Source organism: Somniosus microcephalus, chromosome 22 (assembly GCF_052327205.1).
Source record: "Somniosus microcephalus isolate GS21.2 chromosome 22, FLI_Smic_1.0, whole genome shotgun sequence".
Taxonomy (NCBI): Eukaryota; Metazoa; Chordata; class Chondrichthyes; order Squaliformes; family Somniosidae; genus Somniosus; species Somniosus microcephalus.
The window spans coordinates 50,248,253-50,274,445 of NC_141008.1; the positions used below are offsets into that span (position 1 = coordinate 50,248,253).

At 49.2% G+C, this 26,193-nt stretch overlaps 1 protein-coding gene across 3 annotated transcripts in view; it reads left to right on the forward strand.

Annotated features, from left to right (window-relative positions):
* The window catches only part of bcas3 (BCAS3 microtubule associated cell migration factor), a 1,023,442-nt gene that overhangs the window by 956,108 nt on the left and 41,141 nt on the right, over window positions 1–26,193 (forward strand). For all 3 annotated transcript variants that reach the window (XM_085964689.1, XM_085964691.1, XM_085964690.1), the window contains one exon: window positions 20,578–20,745. In XM_085964689.1, coding sequence (XP_085820815.1) covers window positions 20,578–20,745 — 168 coding nt within the window. The remainder of the gene's footprint in view (window positions 1–20,577; window positions 20,746–26,193) is intronic.

Here is a 26,193-nt window from a genome sequence, read left to right on the forward strand (position 1 = left end):
CACTCCACAGGTTAATCAATACTCTCGAGGATAAGTCTGACCACATTCCTCCTTGAAATTCCACCTTTAGACGTAGATGAGGAGATACTCAGGCTTGTGTGAACGGATTCTTTTATGCATCACTGTGACCGGGGCGATGACTGGCGTACAACTGTCCTGTAATGATGTAGTTCACCCAGCTGGCATAGCATGGCATGGTATGGCAATGCATTCATGTTCCAGCGCCCTGCTAGTACAGTGCTGGTATTCACAAAGGGTCTTGGTGTCTCCACTTCATTAAAAGAAAGAACTATAGTGCCATTCACATCCACAGGACGTCCCAAAGCGCTTTACAGCCAATGAAGTACTTTTTGAAGTGCAGTCACTGTTGTAATGTAGGAAACGCAGCAGCCAATTTGTGCACAGCAAGCTCCCACAAACAGCAATGAGATAATGTCCAGGTGATCTGTTTTATTGATGTTGGCTGAGAGATAAATATTGACCAGGACACCGGGGAGAACTGCCCTGCTTTTCTTCAAGATAGTGCCATGGGATCTTTTGCGTCCATCTGAGAGGGCAGACGGGACTTCGGTTTCATGTCTCACCCAAAAGGCAGCATCTCCGACAGTGCAGCACTTCGTCAGTACTGTGCGGAACTGTCAGCCAAGATTTTGTGCTCAAGCTTCTGGAGTGGGGCTCCGAACCCATGACCTACTGACACGAAGGCAAGAGTGCTACCCACTGAGCCAAGGGAGCTGGTAAATGTGTTTCTGAAAAAATAGAGGAGGCTCGGTGGGGTGGTTTAAAAGTTGAGACATTTTAATAACGTCAGTACTCTTGTGCTGAACCCCTGCCCCCCCCCCCCCTCGACTGACTGGGTGGAAGAGTGTCACATGTAAATGTGTTGTTACAAAGTGACTGGAATCGTAGCTGGAGGGGGAAGCTTTTTTGGGTAGCACAATAATAGCGCAGATGTCGGACACTAACTAGGGTCGAGTGACACAGCAGCACAGGCTGTTTGTTTATCGCTATTTACAGACGTAAAGTTCCACTGCAGCTGGCACAGCCACCTCACACGACATGGGTAACACTCTTAGCCAGATAATCCCCCGGCTTCGCTAGAAGATTTATGTCGCCAGAGAGGGTCAGTGGTGTTAGACGCCACAGCTTGAGGTGCGAAGTTTAGTGCTGACCTTGCTGTGAGTGTGTGAATCCCCCCAGCCACTGGCTTATCCAGGGAGCTGTAAGGAAAGCTGCCCTGCCCCCGCCCGCCCCCCCCCCCCACCCCATGTTTGACATGGACGTTCCTTTGTCTGCCACTGATAGTCCTTTAAGCAGCGTGTCTGTAAAATGTAGTTTATTGTTAGTTAATCTGTTGACAGAGCAGGCAGCATTTTTCAGTGAATTCCAACCTGAGGACCATGGCTAATTGAACAAATTAGCACAGCAGGTGGTGGTGAGGGGGGTGGGGGTGGGAGTGAGATTGGCCGAGACTGCAGTAGTAATAGTGCCTGCTCTGCCTCCATAGATCACTGGAGCTTTTCACTGTTTTCTCCAGCTCTGGAATTCCCTTCCTCTCTCCCTCTATCTCTCCTCCTTTAAGACACTCCTTAAAACCTACTCCCTTGACCAAGCCTGTCCTAATATCTCCTTATGTGGCTCGGTGTCAAATTTTGTCTGATCACGCTCCTGTGAAGCGCCTTAGGCCAAAGATGTGCGGGTTAGGTTGATTGGCCATGATAAAAAAAAAATTTTTTTTAATTGACCCTTAGTGTTAGGGGGGATTAAATACGTGGGGTTACGGGGTTATGGGGATAGGGCTTGGGTGGGATGGCTGTCGGTGTAGGGACTGGGTGCTAGGGTTTGGATGATCAGCCATGATCTCGGTGAATGGCGGAGCAGGCTCGAAGGGCCGAATGGCCTACTCCTGCTCCTATCTTCTATGTTTCTATGTTAGACTACGTTAAAGGCACTATATAAATGCAAATTGGTTTTTTCCTCATCCTCTCCTGGAAGCACTGACTCCCAGATGGAATGTGATTCCGCGAGTCAGCCCTCCACTCCCGCGCTCAAAGTGGTCAGTCTTCATGTGTGAACTTAGGCCAGGGGAGTTCAAACTATTGTCCGTGGGCCAAATGAGCCCCAGCAATCGGGCTCGCGAAACCCAGGCAACGCAGTGCTTTCTCTGCTTCCTTCTTGTCACCAGTTTGGCTGTTTGAAATTTTTGGCTTTGGAGGTTTGGAAAGGGCTGTTCTTAGCGCTGTCGAAGTTGCCATCTTTCAGATGAGACGTTAAACCGATATTAAAACTATACAAGTGAAAGCTGTTGTTGTACAGATCCACTCGTGACTTTAACATTTTTGGCTGAGTACAGGGGCCTTCTCCAGTGCCAGGGGGAAGATCTTTACAGATCTTTACAATGTAAAGCCCACTCTGCTTAGGCGTCAGCCGTGGCTCAGTGGGCAGCACTCTCCCCTCTGAGTCAGAAGGTCGTAGCTTCAAGCCGCTATCCAAAAACTTGCGCCCATAATCCAGGCTAACAATCCCAGTGCATTACTGAGGGCGTGCTGCACCGTAAGAGGTGCCATCTTTCGGCTGAGACGTTAAACCAAGGTCTGCCCTCTCAAGTGGATGGAAAAGATCCCATGGCACTATTTTGAAGCAGGGAAGTTCTCCTGGTGTCCTGGCCAATATTTATCCCTCAACCAACTTCAATTAAAATCAGATGATCGGGCCATTACCTCATTGCTGTTTGTGGGAGCTTGCAGTGTGCAATTTTGGCTGTTGCGTTTCCTACATTACAACAGTGACTACACTTAAACAAAAAAGTATTTCATTGGCTGTAAAGGGCTTTGGGACGCCTTGAGGTTGTGAAAGACGCTGTAGAAATACAAGTCACTCTTTCTTTGTGGTCATTCCAGACAAGCTGAGAGCTCCAGAGGTATATACATCCCCCCAACCTTTATAATAGAGCTCTGCCTCCAAAGGTGTATGATTACCCTGGGCACTCGATGCCAGCCTGATGCCAAGCGGGAGGAAGTGGCATGTAGTGAGGCTACTACCTACTTACTCTGCTGTTCGGTCTCCCCTTTCACCCAAGCCACATATCCAGTATCTTTCAGATTGTTATTTCTTAACTCTGACAGACTCTGAGGAGCTGCTTTTCCACTGCATCCTGTGCCTGGAGAGAGTCAGTGGACTGCGCCACTGTCCTGCTCTACTCCAACTGAAGCCCATCTTCCTGTAAACAGGCTACACAGAGAAGGCCCCCCATTCCCAGCACACAGGTCGTCAGAGTCAAGGTGCAGTCAAAGTTTTAGAGTGATGGAGATGTGGCATTTGTAATTGGTCAAGTACATTGTGCCATGCAGATAACCCAGGTCCAGGGTTGTTATGTAACCAGCTCTTGGAGGTTTATGATGGGGGGGGTGGTGGATAAGGCTTACAGTGATGGAATCTTTCCCAGTTGGTCCCCTGGAGTGTGTCACTATTTACAGGGGTCCCCGGGAGTGTGTCATTATTTATAGAGGGTCCAGGAGTATGTCAGTATTTACAGGGGATCCCGGGAGTGTGTCAGTATTTACAGGGGGTCCCCGGGAGTGTGTCAGTATTTACAGGGGATCCCGGGAGTGTGTCAGTATTTACAGGGGATCCCCGGGAGTGTGTCAGTATTTACAGGGATCCCCGGGAGTGTGTCATTATTTATAGAGGGTCCCAGGAGTATGTCAGTATTTACAGGGGGTCCCCGGAAGTGCGTCAGTATTTACAGGGGATCCCGGGAGTGTGTCAGTATTTACAGGGGATCCCGGGAGTGTGTCAGTATTTACAGGGGATCCCCGGGAGTGTGTCAGTATTTACAGGGATCCCCGGGAGTGTGTCATTATTTACAGAGGGCCCCAGGAGTGTATCAGTATTTACAGTTGGACCCCGGGAGTGTGTTAATATTTACAGGGGCTCCCCGGGAGTGTGTCACTATTTGCAGGAGGTCCCCGGGAGTGTGTCAGTATTTACAGGGGGTGCCCAGGAGTGTGTCAGCATTTGCAGGAGGTCTCCGGGAGTGTGTCAGTATTTACAGGGGGTCCCCGGGAGTGTGTCAGTATTTACAGGGGGTCCCCGGGAGTGTGTCAGTATTTACAGGGGTTCCCCAGGAGTGTGTCAGTATTTACTGGGGTTCCCCGGGAGTGTGTCAGTATTTACAGGGGTTCCCCCGGAGTGTGTCAGTATTTACAGGGGTTCCCCAGGAGTGTGTCAGTATTTACAGGGATCCCCGGGAGTGTGTCAGTATTTACTGGGGTTCCCCGGGAGTGTGTCAGTATTTACTGGGGTTCCCTGGGAGTGTGTCAGTATTTACACGGGTTCCCCGGGAGTGTGTCAGTATTTGCAGGAGGTCCCCAGGAGTGTGTCAGTATTTGCAGAGGGTCTCTGGGAGTGTGTCAGTATTTACAGAGGGTCTCTGGGAGTGTGTCAGTATTTACAGAGGGTCTCTGGGAGTGTGTCAGTATTTGCAGAGGGTCTCTGGGAGTGTGTCAGTATTTACAGAGGGTCTCTGGGAGTGTGTCAGTATTTACAGAGGGTCTCGGAGTGTGTCAGTATTTACAGAGGGTCTCTGGGAGTGTGTCAGTATTTACAGAGGGTCTCTGGGAGTGTGTCAGTATTTACAGGGGTTCCCCGGGAGTGTGTCAGTATTTGCAGAGGGTCTCTGGGAGTGTGTCAGTATTTACAGAGGGTCTCTGGGAGTGTGTCAGTATTTACAGGGGTTCCCCGGGAGTGTGTCAGTATTTACAGAGGGTCTCTGGGAGTGTGTCAGTATTTACAGGGGTTCCCCAGGAGTGTGTCAGTATTTGCAGAGGGTCTCTGGGAGTGTGTCAGTATTTACAGAGGTTCCTCAGGAGTGGATCAGTATAGTGCCTCAGTTTAGCATCTCATCTGAATGTTGGCACCTCTGACAGTGCAGCACTCACTCAGTACTGCACTGAAATCTTCGCACCTCAAGTGGTGCCTCAGCCTAAAACCAACTAACTCAGTACAGACCAGAGATTGAAAATGAGACTTGAAGTATTTTTATTGGCACCGTTTAGGAACCCTCTGTAATCACGGTCACTTTCCGATTAAAGAACTACTCAGGTGTGAAGAATGGCGAACACTCGGAATACCCTTTTTATTTTTGCTCATTGGTTTTGGGAGGCAGTAAATGCTTCTATGAAAAAGCGGGTAATTTGTGGATGGTCCCTTACTCAGGGTAATTTTTTTTGTGAATGGAAATCTCTGTAAATTGTGAATGAGTATGTTTACAGTAGACTGATACTTTGTATACATTATCTAGAGCTCGGATGTCACGTTAGAAAATGCAGTAATGTGTTTAAGTAAAATTAGCCTGCTGGGTTTTTTTTTGTTCCACGTTTTATATATTTTACAACGCTACTTGTGGGTGCTTTGCCTTGGTGCCAAACACATTACAAGCTGCTGGCTGAGAGCGGGCACCTGTGCCTCGGAACTGGTCAGTGCCACTCTATATCCAGTTGTGCCACAACACCCTGACTGTCCCAAATGGAACTCGCAGTGTCACGAAAGCCACAAGATCAGAAACTCACCATTTGCAGTATATAAATCCAGTCTACCAGGTTGGGGCACGCTCGTTGACACCCTACAGCCTGAGAATCAAACTGTTCCTCCGTCAGAAAATGTTGACAATTCCCTCAATTTTAAAATTGTCATACTTGTTTTCCAATCCCTCCACGGTCTCGCCCCTCCCTAGCTCTGTAACCTTCTCCAGCCCTACAACCTCCTCCAATTCTGGCCTCTCGAGCATCCCTGATTTTCATCGCCCCTCCATTGGTGGCCGTGCCTTCAGCTAAGCTCTGGAATTCCCTCCCTAAACCTCTCCGCCTCTCTACCTCTCGCTCCTCCTTTAAGATGGTCCTTAAAACCTACCTCTTTGACCAAGCCTGTCCTAATTTACCCTTACATGGCTCAGTGTCAAATTTTGTTCGATAATGCTCCAGTGAAGTGCCTTGGGACGTTTTACTATGTTAAAGGTGCTATATAAATGCAAGTTGTTGTTGTTGAAGGTGTAGCACAATAAAAGTTTCTGCCTCAGCAATGGGGAGGTTTACTTAAAGCAAGAATTAGAACAGAATTGAAGTTTCACTGCGCATTAAGGGTCCCTCATTCTTTAGTCACTGTTTTCAGTAAAATAATGGATGAAAAATCCTGCAGGCCACAAATCCCAAAGCCCTGGGAATACTAACTCGTAGAGTTGCACCTGTGAGTCGGGGTTCCCCCAACAACCTTCTAAAGCTTACTGTGTGGTGTGGGTCTGGGCCATACACACCAGGAAGGTGTCGGGTTCGGTCCCTGGGCTATGCTGAGTTAGCTGATCTCAATCAAAGCAACAATTGAGCTTGGAATTAGCCTCAGCACTCAAGTTTAGGGAAATTAGACTGGGTGCCCACTCCAAACCAACTGCTAGTGACCTCCGCTGGAAATGTACCTACGGGGATATTAAGGGTAGGATTGGACTTGGTTGTGGTGCTCGCCATGGTTGAATATCCTGTTCACTGTCTAGGCTCATACATTAGGAATGACCACTTGGGTAAGGTACTGGAGGCTGCTTGGCATCTGTAGAACCTGTACGTCAACGAAAGTCAGCCCCCGGTTGAACCACTAACCCAGTGAGATTCAACGCCCGTGGAATTAATAACCCAGTGAGAGTCAGTGTTTGTGGCTCCCGTACCCCAGTGAGAGTCAGTATCTGTGGAACTGTACCCCAGTGAGAGTCAGTGTCTGTGGAACCCGTACCCCAGTGAGAGTCAGTGTCTGTGGCTCCCGTACCCCAGTGAGAGTCAGTATCTGTGGAACTGTACCCCAGTGAGAGTCAGTGTCTGTGGAACCCGCAACCCAGTGAGAGTCAGTGTCTGTGGAACCCATACCCCAGTGAGAGTCAGTGTGTGTGGAACCCGTACCCCAGTGAGAGTCAGTGTCTGTGGCTGCCGTACCCCAGTGAGAGTCAGTGTCTGTGGAACTGTACCCCAGTGAGAGTCAGTGTCTGTGGAACCCGCAATCCAGTGAGAGTCAGTGTCTGTGGAAGCCGTACCCCAGTGAGAGTCAGTGTGTGTGGAACCCGTACCCGAGTGAGAGTCAGTGTCTGTGGCTCCCGTACCCCACTGAGAGTCAGTGTCTGTGGAACTGTACCCCAGTGAGAGTCAATGTGTGTGGAACCCGTACCCCAGTGAGAGTCAGTGTGTGGAACCCATACCCCAGTGAGAGTCAGTGTCTGTGGAACCCGTACCCCAGTGAGAGTCAGTGTCTGTGGAACCCATACCCCAGTGAGAGTCAGTGTCTGTGGAACCCGCACCCCAGTGAGAGTCAGTGTCTGTGGAACTGTACCCCAGTGAGAGTCAGTGTCTGTGGAACTGTACCCCAGTGAGAGTCAGTGTCTGTAGAACCCATACTCCAGTGCGAGTCAGTGTGTGTGGAACCCGTACCCCAGTGAGAGTCAGTGTCTGTGGAACACGTACCCCAGTGAGAGTCAGTGTCTGTGGAACTGTACCCCAGTGAGAGTCAGTGTCTGTGGAACTGTACCCCAGTCAGAGTCAGTGTCTGTGGAACCCGTACCCCAGTGTCAGTCAGTGTGTGTGGAACCCACACCTCAGTGATAGTCAGTGTGTGTGCAACCCATACCTCAAAGATTCAGTGCCTGTGGAACCCGTACCCCAGTGAGAGTCAGTGTGTATGGAACCCGTACCCCAGTCAGAGTCAGTGTGTGTGGAACCCGTACCCCAGTCAGAGCCAGTGTCTGTGGAACCCGTACCCCAGTGAGAGTCAGTGCCTGTGGAACCCGTACCCCAGTGAGAGTCAGTGCCTGTGGAACCCATACCCCAGTGAGAGTCAGTGTGTGTGGAACCCTTACCCCAGTGAGAGTCAATGCCTGTGGAACCAGTAACCCAGTGAGAGTCAGTGTCTGTGGAACCCGTACCCCAGTGAGAGTCAGTGCCTGTGGAACCCGTACCCCAGTCAGAGTCAGTGTGTGTGGAACCCGTACCCCAATGAGAGTCAGTGTCTGTGGAACCCATACCCCAGTGAGAGTCAGTGTCTGTGGAACCCCCACCCCAGTAAGAGTCAGTGCCTGTGGAACCCGTACCCCAGTCAGAGTCAGTGTGTGTGGAACCCGTACCCCAGTGAGAGTCAGTGTCTGTGGAACCCGTACCCCAGTGAGAGTCAGTGCCTGTGGAACCCATACCCCATTCAGAGTCAGTGCCTGTGGAACCCGTACCCCAGTGAGAGTCAGTGTCTGTGGAACCCGTACCCCAGTCAGAGTCAGTGTGTGTGGAACCCGTACCCCAGTGAGAGTCAGTGTCTGTGGAACCCGTACCCCAGTGTGAGTCAGTGTGTGAGGAACCCGTAGCCCATTGAGAGTCAGTGCCTGTGGAACCCGTACCCCAGTCAGAGTCAGTGTGTGAGGAACCCGTACCCCAGTGAGAGTCAGTGCCTGTGGAACCCGTACCCCAGTGAGAGTCAGTGTCTGTGGGACCCGTACCCCAGTGAGAGTCAGTGTCTGTGGAACCCGTACCCCAGTGAGAGTCAGTGCCTGTGGAACCCATACCCCAGTCAGAGTCAGTGCCTGTGGAACCCGTACCCCAGTGAGAGTCAGTGTCTGTGGAACCCGTACCCCAGTCAGAGTCAGTGTCTGTGGAACCTGTACCCCAGTGTGAGTCAGTGTGTGAGGAACCCGTAGCCCATTGAGAGTCAGTGCCTGTGGAACCCGTACCCCAGTCAGCGTCAGTGTGTGAGGAACCCGTACCCCAGTGAGAGTCAGTGCCTGTGGAACCCGTACCCCAGTGAGAGTCAGTGTCTGTGGGACCCGTACCCCAGTCAGAGTCAGTGTCTGTGGAACCTGTACCCCAGTGAGAGTCAGTGCCTGTGGAACCCGTACCCCAGTGAGAGTCAGTGCCTGTGGAACCCATACCCCAGTGAGAGTCAGTGTGTGTGGAACCCTTACCCCAGTGAGAGTCAATGCCTGTGGAACCAGTAACCCAGTGTGAGTCAGTGTGTGAGGAACCCGTAGCCCATTGAGAGTCAGTGCCTGTGGAACCCGTACCCCAGTCAGAGTCAGTGTGTGAGGAACCCGTACCCCAGTGAGAGTCAGTGCCTGTGGAACCCGTACCCCAGTGAGAGTCAGTGTCTGTGGGACCCGTACCCCAGTGAGAGTCAGTGTCTGTGGAACCCGTACCCCAGTGAGAGTCAGTGCCTGTGGAACCCATACCCCAGTCAGAGTCAGTGCCTGTGGAACCCGTACCCCAGTGAGAGTCAGTGTCTGTGGAACCCGTACCACAGTCAGAGTCAGTGTCTGTGGAACCTGTACCCCAGTGTGAGTCAGTGTGTGAGGAACCCGTAGCCCATTGAGAGTCAGTGCCTGTGGAACCCGCACCCCAGTCAGCGTCAGTGTGTGAGGAACCCGTACCCCAGTGAGAGTCAGTGTCTGTGGGACCCGTACCCCAGTGAGAGTCAGTGCCTGTGGAACCCGTACCCCAGTGAGAGTCAGTGTCTGTGGAACCCTTAACCCAGTGAGAGTCAGTGTCTGTGGAACCCATACCCCAGTGAGAGTCAGTGTCTGTGGAACCCTTACCCCAGTGAGAGTCAGTGTCTGTGGCACCCTTACCCCAGTGAGAGTCAGTGCCTGTGGAACCCATACCACAGTGAGAGTCAGTGTCTGTGGAACCCTTACCCCAGTGAGAGTCAGTGCCTGTGGAACCCATACCCCAGTGAGAGTCAGTGTCTGTGGAACCCATACCCCAGTGAGAGTCAGTGTCTGTGGAACCCTTACCCCAGTGAGAGTCAGTGCCTGTGGAACCCATACCCCAGTGAGAGTTAGTGCCTGTGGAACCCATACCCCAGTGAGAGTCAGTGCCTGTGGAACCCCTACCCCAGTGAGAGTCAGTGCCTGTGGAACCCGTACCCCAGTGAGAGTCAATGCCTGTGGAACCCGTACCCCAGTGAGAGTCAGTGCCTGTGGAACCCATACCCCAGTGAGAGTCAGTGCCTGTGGAACCCGTACCCCAGTGAGAGTCAATGTTTGTGGAACCCGTACCCCAGTGAGAGTCAGTGCCTGTGGAACCCGTACCCCAGTGAGAGTCAGTGTTTGTGGAACCCGTACCCCAGTGAGAGTCAGTGTGTGTGGAACCCGTACCCCAGTGAGAGTCAGTGTTTGTGGAACCCGTACCCCAGTGAGAGTCAGTGCCTGTGGAACCCGTATCCCAGTGAGAGTCAGTGTTTGTGGAACCCGTACCCCAGTGAGAATCGGCACTTTCAGGAGAGGAGGGAAAAAAACTGGGCTAAAATAGTACATTTCTTCTTGACTGTCGTGTTCGCTGGCCACCTCGGTACTCGCGTGTTCTGTCCCCGAGCGTGCCTGCATCTTTAGTGCCTGGTTTCACAGACACATTGTGGGCTGTGTGATAGATTTATGCCGGGGCTGGGGGCTGAAGCTCACTGCGATTGCTTTCCTGGAAGCCTGCCCCCTCTCAACTCCCCGATCACAGGTTTGTAAAGCAAACTTCAGACTTTGACTGTTTGCTTTGGCAGACCCTGAGCTGCTGCGATGATCTGTAAAGTGGATTTGATATTTGGCTGTTTTAGTTGGCAGTGCTTGAAAGCCAAGCCGCTGATTACAGACACAGATGTCACTGCACACTTCACTGTTCAGTGTTAACCTAATGTTAAAGTTTTAATTTTAATCCGCAAATAGTATAATCCCTCCCTTCTCTATCTTCCTCCATCCCCTTAACTGGACCGATCACAACCTTAGAACTGGCACTCTCCTTATGTGTCTCGGTGACTTTAGTGAAAACATTGCTTCACCGAGAGGTTTATTTTTTGAAGGAAGTATATCATTCAGGGTTGCATTGGCTGCTGACACCAAATTCTTCACTTCCGATAATAAGTAGGCTGTGTAGATGGCCAAGCAAATGGTTTGAGATCCTGTACACGGCACTAGTATTCTATCTCACCGGCCTCCTAACTACCTGCCTGCAGATTCCTCTAATACTTCACGAGTTATCAGAAATGAAATATCTCCAAGGAAACAAATTAAACTTCTGCCCGTTTTTCTCGGACCCTCGTCAGGAACCTCCCTCTTCAGGGCAGGTGGTACTGGAACCATTAATCGCCCTCCCCTCATCCTGTACAGCCTACCCTTCCTCCTGCCACTGCCCGCCCCCCCCCCCCCAACCCCATGGTATCATGAGGAGTTTCTATTTTAGAAGGTCTGCTGAATGGACAAAGTGGTAGATAGCAATGATGTGAGACTTTTTTGCCTCAGTTCCTCGCTGTGCCATGGCCCCCAGTAATAAGATTGGCCGATGGGTCAAATACTGGAACCTTGAAATCTTAACCGGATTGGGGGTGAATATGATTCCCGCTCAACAAATTTCGTTCACACAGTGCCTTTTAACTAGTAAACATCACATGGTGTTTCACAACAGAGCAACAAAGTAGGAACGTTAGGGGAGTTAGTCGAGGAGGTAGGCTTGCTGCTCCACAAGGACCTCGGGGGGGAGTTCCAGAGAGTAGGACCAAAATGTTTCAAATTCCCACTGGCTGCCCTTCAAGAGTAAAAGAAAGAACTTGCATTTCTATAGCGCCTTTCACAACCACAGGACGTCCCTAAGCGCTTTACAACCAATGAAATACTTTTGAAGTGTAGTCACTGTTGTAATGTAAGAAATGCAGCAGCCAATTTGTGCACAGCAAGCTCCCACAAATAGCAATGTGATAATGACCAGATAATCTGCTTTCGTGATGTTGATTGAACCATAAATATTGGCCCCAGGACACCGGGGATAACTCCCCTGCTTTTCTTCAAATAGTGGCGTGGGATCTTTTATGTTCACCTGAGAAGGCAGACGGGATCTCGGTTTAACGCCTCATTCGAAAGACAGCACTTTCAGAGCAGCATTCTCTCAGTACTACACGAGTGTTAGAGTGGATTATGTGCTCAAGTCTTTGGAGTGAGTCTTCAACCCACAACCTTCTGACTATCCACCGAATCACGAGTGACGCACAATACCTTATCCTAGTCTAACAGGATGGAGAACTGCGTGGGGGAGGAGAGGGCACTCCTGGTGGCAGGTCTCCCAGTGGGATGACCAAGAGGTAGGATTGATGGATTTCATGAAGACCAGCACGAGGTGGACTATTCCTGGTGTCCGATCAGAGGTCGGTATAGTGAACAATAGCACTGGGGGAGAGTTTGTAAAGAGCTGTAACTAGGAAGCAGATCTCACAAGTCCCCATGCTGTGCGAAGTAGCGGGACAATACCTGCCAATCAGCTTCTAGCTCCCAACTCGGGGATTGCGAGTACAAGTCCCACTCCCATCTAACACAAGTAAAAGAACGGCAGCCCTAATTTTTCAATAATGGCAAAACCGTGCAGAATCTCTGAAAATCAGGGCTTACCAGTTAAAAAGGAAAATGAGAGGGGAGGAAAAGAGAATTATGCTTTAATCTCTCAGTGTCCCAAAAGCAGCCATTGGCTTTATCAGCCCTTTCACTTTGTTATAGAGTTGGAAACGCTCAACACGTGGCTCCACGTAAAGTGAACTTACTGGCCTCTGTTCAGCAACTGCCAGCAGAGGCTCACTGGGGATCGGGATCTGCCACCACTACTCTGAAATCCCACGGTGCTTTGTAAATGTGGTGAGGGAGTTCAGTACACCAGGCTGCTTAAAGTTGTGAGGAGCCTCCAACATACACTGGACCGAGTCAGAGTCTATACAGAGTCTGGCGACCCTGGTTTTTATTAAATATTGAAGAATTTATTTTTAAGATTGAAGGTGGCAGCACTGTACTGTGCCTGTCTCGTGTAGAGTCTATTGGAGGCCGGTTTGGGAACTAGAGGCACCACCTCCTGCATGTGCAGTGCAGGGGAACAGGTTAGTGTGAGCCATGCCTCAATTGGTAGCACTCTCACCTCTGAGTCAGAAGGTTGTGGGTTCAAGCCTCACTCCAGAGACTTGAGCAGATAATCCAGGCTGACACTCGCAGCGCAGTACCGACAGAGCGCTGCACTGTCGGAGGTGCCGTCTTTCGGATGAGACGTTGAACCGAGGCCTCAGGTGCATGTAAAGATCCTACGACACTATTAGAAGACGAGTAGGGGAGTTCACCCCTCATTTATCCCTCAACCACCATCACATCACACTGCTGTTTTTAGGATCTTGCTGTGCGCAAATTGCCTGCCATGATTCCTACATTACAACAGTGACTACACTTCAAAAGTATTTCATTGGCAGTAAAGCGCTTTGGGTCGTCCTGAAGTGGTGAAAGGCGCTGTATAAATGTAAGTTCTTTCCTTTTTCAGTGTAAACGTGGCACAGCGATGCAAAGGTAGGTTTAGACCTGTGCTACCAAAACTGGGGTAAAGGTGCTTCGGACTGTGGCAAGCTCCTCAATAATTTTGAATATTTAAAAGTTGAAAATTGAAAAACATTACTATCACTTAACTTGGGAGTGAAATCCACGCAGCAGTTTATTAAAATGTCTGCAGAGAATAAAGTGAACTCCCTGCAGTAACGCCAAGCCTTTGCGTTGACGCTTCTTCTGCAGATAGAGATTGAGAAGGAAAAAAATTTCAGTTTAGAAACAGAAAGAGACATGATGAAAGGTCTGAAGCCTTGGGCAGGGCCATGTCAGGTATAATAATTTCTTCACTCAATCATCCCACCTACAAACACTGCCTGCCCCCATTTAGACACCAATTGTCTGCCACATAATACAACTGACAAGGGCAGGACCTTGCCCCTGCATTGAGGGGATACCTTTAGGCAGCCAGGCCAGCCTTGCAGGGGATGGTGTTCGGCCACAGGCCTTTGTCCAGGAGGACCCATTCTATTAAAAAGAAAACAGAGACAGGATTAGCTTTCTCTGAGAAAACACAGACCTTTAGTAAAGGCAGAGAGAGAGAGAGGGGGAAAAAGGCTGAGGTTAAAGCGAGAAGGTTGAGTTACAATCCATCCTAGAGGACAAGTATCCGAGGCCTAGCGATACAGTATAGGGTTTCAGCTGTGGATTTTTGTTGTGATAAATTTGTCGGCTGTAGAGGGGTAAATGAGAGCAGGAGCGTTCACACAGAGATTCAACCGTAGGCATTCAAAGCAAAATCTGTGAAGTTAACAAAGAGAGGCGAGGAATGGACCCAGAGGACTGAGACCCAGAGTTCACCGACACAGGCTGTGGCCTTGACTGCAGAGTGTGTGTGTTCAGTCCCAGGTGCTGGAGACGAAGGGCAGACATTTATTTTTACCCTTTCACTGACACCAATAAGTGGCATCACCTCACAATCCAGACTCGAGAACGCTTTGTACTAGGGTTGCCAACTCTGTTTGGACGTATTCCTGGAGGTTCCATCACACAATCGCCTGCCAACTGTCCCGCACCCACACTCCCGCCATTGATTGCCCAACACATCCATCCTCGCAGCGCACTGCCTGCCACGGCCAATTGGAAAGCAAACAGACTCTTAATTACCCGATTGGATGATGCTTCACTGTCAGTCGAACAGCCTTTTTATCCCGTCTCCAATATTTTTATATTCGATACTGCGCTGCGAGTGTCAGCAGTGTCCATGGAGATTAATTTTTAATTCCTGCAGGACAATCCTGGAGAGCTGCACTCTGGTAGAGCTCAGTTCAAATTCCCTATAAACCCTAAAACTGTTTAAAGTAAGGACCCGAGATTACTCGGAGATTCTGATGGTATAACTGTCAGAACTCCAACAGGAGCCTGCATGAACTTGGGGAAAAGGCGGAGACCCAGTTCAGGGGCTGCGCAAGAACCATGCAATTGCACGAGGAACCAAGCGCATCCAGTGAGAGGACACCTAAAGAGGAAAAGAAAGGACTTGTATTTCTGCAGCGCCTTTCACGGCCTCAGGATGTTCCAAAGTGCTTTACAGCCAATGAAATACTTCTTTGAAGTGTAGTCACTGTTGTAATGTAAGAAACGCGGGAGCCAATTTGCACACAGCAAGGTCCCACAAACAGCAATGTGACAATGACCAGATAATCTGTTTTTAATTATGTTGGATGAGGGATAAATATTGGTCAGGACAGCTAGGAGAACTCCCCTGTTCTTCTTGAAATAGTACCGCGGGATGTTTTACGTTCACCTGAGAGGGCAGACGGGGCCTCGGTTTAATGTCTCATCTGAAAGACGGCCCCTCCGACACTGCTTCAGTACTGCAGTCGGAGTGTCAGTCTGGATTTAATGTTCCAGTCTCTGGAGTGGGACTTGAATGTAAAAACCATCTCTTCCAAGCGCTCTCACTGTCAGTCTGAAAAACCAGCGCTGCACTGACACCAGGGAGTAGGGTATAAGAATTGGGCCGCTTGCAGGTGCCAATGGATTTAAGAGCTGGGTTTCCGTGTCACAAATAAATTTGTAAATTTGGACATGAGACAGACACAAGAACAGGAGAGGAGGCCTTGAATTTGGTCATCTGCGTCTGATTGGCTAGTTTAGGGGACTAATAGAAATTAGCCTTTTGACAGGCTCAAAATTCACGCCAAATTTTTAATTTCGAGCAGTTTAAAGTCCTTGATCTCCCAACAAAAAATTTAAATGATTGGAACTCTTGAGTTTTTTTGTTTAAATGCCCACCTGTGCCTCCTGGTGTGATCGGGCATTGCCCTTGGGCACTTTGTTTCCCTCTTGCCAGTGGGGCCTGACAGCTGGTCTGTTTTTTTTTTGATGATCCCACACATTTAGTTGGCAGGAGCAAATATGCTAAAATTATACAACAACAACTTGCATTTATATAGCCCAATTACCATAGTAAGATGTCCCAAAGTGCTTCACAGGAACATTTTATCAAAATAAATTAGCCACATAAGGAGATATTAGGACAGATGAGAGGTAAGTTTTAAGGAGCATCTTAAAGGAGGAGAGAGAGGCGGAGAGGTTTAGGGAGGCAATTCCAGAGCTTAGCTGAAGGCACGGTCAGCAATGGTGGAGCGATGAAAGTCTGGGATGCGCAAGAGGCCAGAATTGGAGGAGCGCAGAGCTCTCGGAGGGTTTTAGGGCTGGAGGAGGTTACAGCGATAGATTGGTTTAATGTAACTCTCCCTCAGAATCAGCCGCACTCTGTTCAGTCATGGGCCGTGTCTTTGGGGCATCGGCCCAGCACCAAAAACGTGAACACCATCAGAAGACACCGAGCTGTGTCGATGTCGGCCAACGGTCAGCGTCACTAGGAGGAACGTTCTAGTAGGATGCAATGGAAGTCCGCATGTTTCACAGCTTGTATCAAGAGCGAGAGACCTTTTTTTGATGGGTTTTTCCCTCCCTCCTGTTACACAAAGAATTGTTAGGGTTGCCAACTCTGGTTGGGTCTATTCGTGGAGGTTTCATCACATGACCTCCCGCCTCGAACAGCCCCGCCCCCACACTCCTGCCATTGGTCCATCCTCCAGATGCACTACCTTCCCACGGCCAATTGGAAAGCAAACAGACTCTTTGTTACCCAATTGGATTAATCTTGACTCTCAGTCAAACAGCCTTTTTTGCCCCATCTCCAATATTTTTATAATAACTATTTTATAAATGTTCAAAGAAATGGAAAAACACAATTTTGTTTAATGCCCCAATGATTTTTCTCCTGGGTGTTGCTTGGAACCGTGTCCTGGAGATTAATCTTCAATTCCTGGAGACTCCAGGACAATCCTGGAGGGTTGGCAACCCTAAGAGTTGTGCCCAGTGACACCTGTTATTTAATGGCTAGACTCTGTTGTGGAGACTCCAGAGAGTCTAAACAGCAGAAACCCAAATACAATTATTAGCAGCACAAACCAGGTGGAATTGTTTCAAGCCGCTAGTTTGTACATTTAGAGGAGGATTGTAGTGACTCACTCTCTCCCTCATCTCGTTGTGTTAAGTGGGGAGGGGGGGGCGGGGATGGTGTTCCTATAGTTATGTTCTTTTCTGCTTTTCCTCTCAACTCTACAGGGTGCCCCTGTTCCTCAGTGGGAGAGTGAGAGAAAAGCAAGACATTCAAAGTCACTCTTCATTAGGGTATAGACAGGTCACGTAGAGGTTGGAACCCGAACCCGCAGTGACTGCTGCAGGTGGAGAGACTAGAGAGAGTAAAAATAAGGCAGGTAAAAGAACGTGGAGATCAATTCAGAGCTTCCCATTGGCTCAGTGGGTAAATGCGCGTGCGTTCCCATGGGTGTGATTATGTTAAGGTGTATGTGTGCATTTGTGTTGTGTGTGTCTGTGCGTTTGTGTGTGTGTTTTTGCCTGTGTGTATATACAGTATGTGTATTCCTACTGGGGGAGGAGAGAAGCTGTGTAACACTGGCGGCACACTATGTTACAGCTTGCCATGAACAGAGGGACAACCAGTAAACTAAGACAAGAGTATATATAAACAAGGCGAAAATATATTTATAAACTCAGGGATATACCTGTTTATACACTGTATGAATGGAACCGCGTTTATGTGTTCAACCATAAATGTATTTTGATGCTTTGGCAACATAAGATGTACCTTATCATGCCAATAAAGCGATTTGTATTGTATTGTATTGTATGTGTTTATATTTTGTGTTTTTGTGTGTTTATATGTGTATCTGTGTTTTTGTCTGCGTATACTTGTGTCTGTATGTGTTTTTGTGTGTCTACATATTTTATGATAGGTAATATGCTATCAAAATAACAAGTTAGGAATTTTGGAACATCACACCTATGGCAGCGCTGATGGTGTTAGAAAGGACAGCTTCCCTTTTGAACCTGGTAGCTCAGTGATTAATGCAGTGACACTGTGGTACAGAGCTATACAGACCAGAAGGATCCCAGGTTCGATTCCTTAGTGCCCCCACTCCCCTCCCCGGACACATATGGCACAGAGTGGGACATTGGTCTCAAAAAGGGAGCAGAATTCTGATACCATAGGGGGAGCTAGACAAAACTGTCTGCAGCCATGCTCACCCTCTCCTACCCACACACTACCCAGGCCACCCACGTCCAGGAGGACAGATGCTGACCGATCCTTAGCTCTGAGGCTGTCGCAAGGAGGTTTCTGACAGTGGCCTGGGGGGAATTCTGCTTCCCACCCCCCCCCCCCACATTCCTATGGTGCTCCCCCAAATTTCACTGCACCTGAGATCAAAGTTGTGCCCCCCAACCCCGGACCCTGGACTGTGGTATCATACATCAGTGTTCCAGGGCATTGTGCGCTGGTTTAAAAAAATATATGTAACCTAAAATATATGTACGTCTTTCAGATGAGACGTTAAACTGCTCTCTCGGGTGGACGTAAAAGATGCCATGGCACTATTCGAAGAAGAGCAGGGGAGTTCTCCCCGGTGTCTTGGGGCAATATTTATCCCTCAATCAACATCACTAAAACAGATTATCTGCTTATTATCACATTGCTATTTGTGGGATCTTGCTATGTGCAAATTGGCTGCCACGTTTCCTAGATTACAACAGTGACTACACGTCAAAAGAAAAGTACTTAATTGGCTGTAAAGCGCTTTGAGACGACCGATGGTCGTGAAAGGTGCTGTATAAATGCAAGTCTTCCTTTTTATTTTCTTTCTAAGGGATCCACTGAAGAACATGAAAGGAGAACCTCACTGTCTCCCCGGGGTATCTCAATTGCTCGTTCCCCACAGCCTCACAGTGCAGACATTTACTCTGAGTCACTGCGATATCTGCAGGTGCCTGCAGAGGCCAGATCCTGGTCACCCCCTCTTAACGCTGTCATTATAGCGGCACGCCGTATCTGAGCCACTTTTCAAACAGGTCGCGGAGTCAGCTCCCTGAGCGTTTACCAGCAGAGCCGACACAGTGCTCTTGTGGGTCAGAGTGCTCAGGGTGGGCTTCAACCCCCCCCCGTCTGCCCTGACTCACAGCACCTGTCAGCGGCTATCAGTGTGTGGTGAGGCTGCACAGCCCCATTCAGTGGCCGCAACTGTCCAGCAATCTATCCTTAGAACACTGAGCACTTAATCATTTCCCTGCTTTATCACAGGGCCAGCACACTTCCTGCACAGGGCGGCCAGTGTGTACTAAACAGCAGCAAGGAAAAAGGGATGAAATGCAGCACAAAATAATTTCAGAAGACTAGCAGCTTATGACATTGCATCCTTAGAGCAGAGAAGGTTATGGGGAGATTTAATAGAGGTGTTCAAAATCATGAAGGGTTTTGATAGTGTAAATAAGGAGAAACTGTTTCCAGTGGCAGGAGGGTCGGTAACCAGAGGACACAGATTTAAGGTGATTGGCAAAAGAACCGGAGGGGAGATGAGAATTTTTTTTAACTCAGCGAGTTGTTGTGATCTGGAATGCGCTGCCTGAAAGGGTGGTGGAGGCAGATTCAATAGTGACTTTCAAAAGGGAATTGGATAAATACTTGAATAGGAAAAATTTGCAGGGCTCTGATGAAAGAGCAGGGGGGAGTGGGACTAATTGGAGAGCACTTTTAAAAGGGTGGCACAGGCACGATGGGCTGAATGGCCTCCTTCTGTGCTGGATGATTCCATTATATTGTATTTATATTACATGTAATTAGATCAAAGAACAGGGTTACACAGTGGGTTTCTCCTTACAACTCTGAGAGCAGGAGCCCTGCTGGCTTGGTGGATGAATGCACTGCCCACTGGGTGGTCATCGAACTGACCAGACAGTTCCCAGCTTTGATCGCTGGTCTGTGCTTTTAGTTTTTTTCATTGTGGGTGAGGATGGAGGATGGAGCGTGTGATCAGGGCACTGCAGTTTGCTTTAGTGCCCTCAGGCAAGGGAGGGGAATCTCATCCAGGTTCCTTTGCTACTCCAGTGACCCATGCTGGAAAATGTGATTAATCTGCCAAACCTCACTGTCTGAGCTCAAACACGAAGAATGGTCACTAGGATGAGGTACTGGAGGGTGGCTGGTATCAGCGCAACTGTTCCCATCAAAAATTGTTGGGGTTACGGAGAGCGAACCATCTGGGACTAGAGTTTGACCAGATTGGAAGCACAAAGCTCTCCTCTCCTCGATATCTGTCAGGTCATAAGTTAAGACATTCAGGTCCAGTCCCAAGCTGCTTCCTAGTGAGTATATGTTGACAACATAAACTCTCTCTTAACTTGGAACAAATCAAATATGAAACAAGGAACATAGGACTTGCTAGATAGAAACAGACCCAGGCCCATCTTGTTCACCTTGTACCATCCTGGTAGTCGCATGATACAATGATAATGGAGTAGTTGACTAATCACCGTGATCAATCTCTATCAATTAGTCTACAACAAACCCAGACGTGAGGTGAGGAAAACCCCAGTGGTGGAGAGCTTTGGGAACTATAGGTCCAAAGTCACCTGTTCCTCCCGAGCACGCTACACTCACCACACGTCATGTCTCAAATGAGTCATATACTATAATCCCTAAACAAGCCACTGAATATATAAAAACAGTGTTGCTGAAACTGTGGAGGTGTCAGCTCACCTGCCCGCTCTACTGGAGCCGGATGTTGGGTCGAGGTGAGTGACCCCTCAGAGGGAGAAGTTTGAAGAAGGAGTGAGCGTAAATTACACCCTGGCGTCTTCTCTTGTTTCAGGAACATTTGACCGTAGCGTGACGCTACTGGAAGTATGTGGCAGTTGGCCAGAGAGCTTTGGACTGCGTCATATGTCTTCGATCGATAACACAGACGAAGGTCTCCGTGAGCGTCTGGCAGACGCCATGTCTGAATCACCTAGCAGGGACATCGTGGGCTCCGGAACAGGTAAGGAAGGAGTCACCTTGGTACATAATCCTCAAACATAGACCTTGCAATGAGGCTGAGATAATAACCTGGGAAGCCTCTTACCCTGGGTAACTATATCTTCACCACCTCACAACAAAAGTAAAATACTATCAGCATCGATAGGTTCAGGCAAAAATTGTAAATGTATCAGTTAATATTTTAAAATAGCAAATGAATTTCCATTTCCTCTATTAGTTTTCAAGGCATTGTGGGGTAATCTTCCCTCTAGGTTTGCATGGCACTGTGGGAAACTCTAGCCTCTTTACATTTGCAAGGCACTGTGGGACTGTGCAAGCGCAATATTATATGCGATGTAAGTTTTATTGGGGGTAACCCGACCCGACCCAACTCAACCCAACCCAACCCAACTTAACCTAACCTAACACTCCCGGATGGAAAATGACCATCCGCTTTACACCCCGCCCTTTTACTTTCCATTGGCCAATGTGTAAAACGGGCGGCCAATCTGAAATGTCCGTTTCCCGCCGGGCAGTTTAGGTTAAAATTACGCCCAAAACGTGTGATTTGAATTGAGGGACCCTCAGCATCTCCGCTATCAGGTCACGCTTAGAAGAGCTTCGCTTATGACGTAAGAAAACTACTAGGCACTTTGTCTAAGCGTTAAACAAAGCTTTAATCAACTGTTTTACAACATGGAGGTCCAGTTGTGTCCTTCACTAGTTCCTGTTAAGAATGTCCTGCGCAAGCTGGGCCTGTGCCCAAGTATTTATACTCTCCCTGGACAGCGCCACCCGTAGGCCGCTCAGTATTATTTCATAAGTCTTTCTTTCATAAATGACTGATTCATGTCAGCTTATACTGATGCTGTAGATTCCAAACCCGCCCTCATCGACTGGTCTGGCACAGTCCACCGTAACAGGTCAGGTCACAACAGACTGAGTGGGAATGAAACTTCCAACGCTCCCAAATTGCAACACGGTCACTTTGACCTGATCTAATTTGAATAAATCCAGTGCAAACAATCGAGTGTGTGGCCTGAGTCACGATGTTGCATCAGATTCCCCCCCATCCACGCTCCCCCTTGGCTATTCACGGTGTGTCCACACTCAGTACCTGCGATCCCCATGCCCAGAATCAATGGAAGGTTAGGCAATTACTGGATTGGGAGATTTCTGCCAATCAGAGGTCGTCGGGATTGCCAGGTGTCTGCCTATGGATTGGACCATCCTTTTTTTGAGTGAACTTTCTAGAAAATTCTTCAATGCAAGCCAAGTTACCAGAAGCCTTTTGATTTATTCCCCTTACCTCCGTGTCTCATGATGTGGAGGTTGTCATGTTACTGGGGTTATTAAGGTTTTATTAGCAGCAAAGCGACCATCAAAACCCGGCCCTTGATCCCACCCACTGCCTGGTCCCGATCCCGACCCCCCTGTCTGGGTTTGGAGTTGGCAAATCCTACAACTGATTGCTGCTAACTTGACAATCTTGACATTCTGTCTAATCTCCCAAAGCAACCCAGCAGCCTCATTACGTCATTTGAATTCTTCTCAATAACGGCGCTGGTTACTGAGTCTGGTACATTTTGGTCCGTTAACTTATTGGTGGTAATTATATATTGGGATGGGGGGGTGGAATGAGGATGGAAATGTGTGTTGACAGAGGCTGCACTGGCTCAAATGCTCTTTACTGCTCTCATGGAGAAGGTACTCAGGCCAGAAGATTGCTGATAAATAATGCCTTCATGAAAAACACTCAAGAATGTGCTGACAGGCTTCCAGTCTGACATCCATTAATCCATTTTTAGTGTAAGAACTGCAGAAATGCTGGGAGATAGGCCGGGGCAGCCTCGCTGTATCTTATCATGTGACTCTCCGACTCCGAGGACCCCACACAATATCCCCTCCCCCACAGTCAGCATTGTCAATGTACAACCACCTTATTTGGCATATTTAGAACAGAAAGCCTGAGGCCTGCAGATGACCAGGAGCTTGATCTGTTGCCGGGGGGATTAGGCCGATGTGCTGGCCTGTTCTAGTTATGTATTTACCTCTGTGCCTCTTGCTGTTCTGCAGCATCAGCTAACACAACTGTTGAGTCAACCAATCGAAGGTGTTTTTTGTTACCTGATTTCTCACCCTTGTCCTCTCTTTGGGGAAGTAACTGGCTTCGAACCCCTGACAGAGTGCCTGATATTGGGATCGTGCCTAGGGTCGCCAACTCTGGTTGGACGTATTCCTGGAGGTTTCATCACATGCCCTCCAGCCTCCAACCGCTCCACTTCCCGCCATTGGTCGCCCGACACATCCATTCTCACAGGGCCCCGCCCTACGCCAATTGGGAAACAAACAGACACTTCATTACCCAATTGAATGATTGTTAACTCTCAGTCAAAGAACCTTTTTTCCCCATCGCCAATATTTTTATAACTAATAAGAGAAAGTGTTTAAAGATAATTCCCTGATGTTTTTTCTCCCGGGTGTTGCTCGGAGCCGTGTCCTGGAGATGAATCTTCAATTCCTGGAGACTCCAGGGCAATCCCGGAGGGTTGGAAACCCTAATCGTGTCATGTGGAATTGAGGGAAGAGCAGGCCCATGTCCCACTGTCCCGATTGGCTGCCTGTTGATAACTTCAAGGATACTGGGAAATTGGGAGAGCTGTCCCACAGACTAGTCAAGCAACAGCCTGACATAGCCATACTCTCAGAATCATACCTTTCAGCCAATGTCCTGAACTCCTCCATCACCATTCCTGGGTATGTCCTGTCCCACCGGCAGGACAGACCCACCAGGGGTGGCAGCACAGTGGTATACAGTCGGGAAGGAGTGGCCCTGGGAGTCCTCAACATTGACTCCAGACCCCATGAAGTCTCATGGCTTCAGGTCAAACATGAGCAAGGAAACCTCCTGCTGGTTACCACCTACCGCCCTCCCTCAGCTGATGAATCAGTACTCCTCCATGTTGAGCACCACTTGGAAGAAGCACTGAGAGTAACAGGGGTACAGAATTTACTCTGGGTGGGGGACTTCAATGTCCATCACTAAGAGTGGCTCGGTAGCACCACTGCTGACCGAGTTGGCCGAGTCCTGAAGGACATAGCTGCCAGTCTGGGCCTGCGACAGGTGGTGAGAGAACCAACCCGAGGGAAATACCTACTTGACCTCGTCCTCACCAATCTCCCTGTCGCAGATGCATCTGTCCATGACAGTATTGGTAGCAGCGACCACCGCACAGTCATTGTGGAGACGAAGTCCCGTCTTCACACTGAGGACACCCTCCATCGTGTTGTGTGGCACTACCACCGTGCTAAATGGAATAGATTCAGAACAGATCTAGCAGCTCAAAACTGGGCATCCATGAGGCGCTGTGGGCCATCAGCAGCAGCAGAATTGTATTCTATCACAATCTGTAATCGCATGGCCCGGCATATCCCTCACGCTACCATTACCATCAAGCCAGGGGACCAACCCTGGTTCAATAAGGAGTGTAGAAGAGCATGCCAGGAGCAGCACCAGGCGTACCTAAAAATGAGGTGCCAACCTGGGGAAGCTGCAACACAGGACTACATGCATGCTAAAAAGCAGAAGCAGCATGCGATAGACAGGGCTAAGCGAACTCACAATCAACGGATCAGATCAAAGCTCTGCAGTCCTGCCACATCCAGTCGTGAATTGTGGTGGACCATTAAACAACTAACGGGAGGAGAAGGCTCCATGAATATCCCCATTCTCAATGATGGTGGAGCCCGGCACGTGAGTACAATAGACAAGACTGAAGCGTTTGCAACCATCTTCAGCCAGAAGTGCTGAGTGGATGATCCATATCGGCCTCCTCCTGAGGTCCCCACCATCACAGAAGCCAGTCTCCAGCCAATTTGATTCACTCCACGTGATATCAAGAAGCGGCTGAGGGCACTGGATACAGCAAAGGCTATGGGCCCTGACAACATCCCCGCTATCGTGCTGAAGACTTGTGCTCCAGAACTAGCCGCACCTCTAGCTAAGCTGTTCCAGCGCAGCTACAACACTGGCATCTATCCGACAATGTGGAAAAAAGTAGGACAAATCCAACCTGGCCAATTACCGCCCCAACAGTCTACTCTCGATCATCAGCAAAGTGATGGAAGGTGTCATCGACAGTGCTATCAAGTGGCACTTACTCACCAAAACCTGCTCACTGATGCCCAGTTTGGGGTCACCATTGACCAGAAACTTAACTGAACCAGCCACATAAATACTGTGGCAACAAGAGCAGGTCTGAGGCTAGGCATCCTGAGGCCTTTTCACCATCTACAAGGCACAAGTCAGGAGTGTGATGGAATACTCTTCACTTGCCTAGATGAGTGCAGCTCCAACAACACTCGAAGCTCGACACCATCCAGGACAAAGCAGCCTGCTTGATTGGCACCCCATCCACCACCTTAAATATTCACTCCCTCCACCACCGGCGCACCGTGGCTGCAGTGTGTACCATCTACAAGATGCACTGCAGCAACTCGCCAAGGCTTCTTCGGCAGCACCTCCCAAACCCACGTCCTCTACCACCTAGAAGGACAAGGGCAGCAGGCGCATGGGAACACCATCACCTCCAAGTTCCCCTCCAAGCCACACATCATCCTGACTTAGAAGTATATCGCTGATCCTTCATCGTCGCTGGGTCAAAATCCTGGAACTCCCTCCCTAACAGCACTGTGGGAGTAGCTTCACCACACGGACTGCAGCGGGTTAAGAAGGCAGCTCACCACCACCTTCTCAAGGGCAATTAGGGATGGGCAATAAATGCTGGCCTTGCCAGCGACGCTCACATCCTATAAACGAATTAACATTTTTTTTCTAAAACTCCCAATTTTTGTCCTCTTCCCCTGAAGCCGGTGATCACAGAGAGATATAATTCCATCCACACCAGGCAGCCCCTGGTACCTCACCCCAGGGGCCAGTCTTCATCAGTAAACCAGGCTGGTTGGCAATGAAAGGAGGGTCCTCACCTCCGACACCTGCACACACGCACTGTGCAGCCGGGCTCACCCGTTATCATTCAGGAGCAGGAACCCTGACTGATTTTTTTCCCCGCTGCCTAGCCCAGGCCAATATTGCTGGCTGGCCTAGAGAAAGTAGAGGTGGCAGATTATAAAACCGGGGGAGGGGGGAGAATAAGAGGAAGTATCAGCGTGTTGCAAATGTTCTAACAATTTTGTGAACCTTCCAAAGCAGCAACAACTTGCATTTATATAGCACCTTTAACGTAGTAAAACGTCCAAAGGCGCTTCTCAGGAGTGATTATCGGACACAATGTGACACTGAGCCGCATAAGAAGATATTGGGAAAGGCAACCAAAAGCTTGTTCAAAGAGGTCGGCTTCAAGGAACGTCTCAAAGGAGGAGAGGGGGGAGAGGTTTAGGGAGGGAATTCCAGAGCTGAGGGCCCAGGCAGCTGAAGGCACAGCCGCCAATGGTGGAGCGATGGAAATCG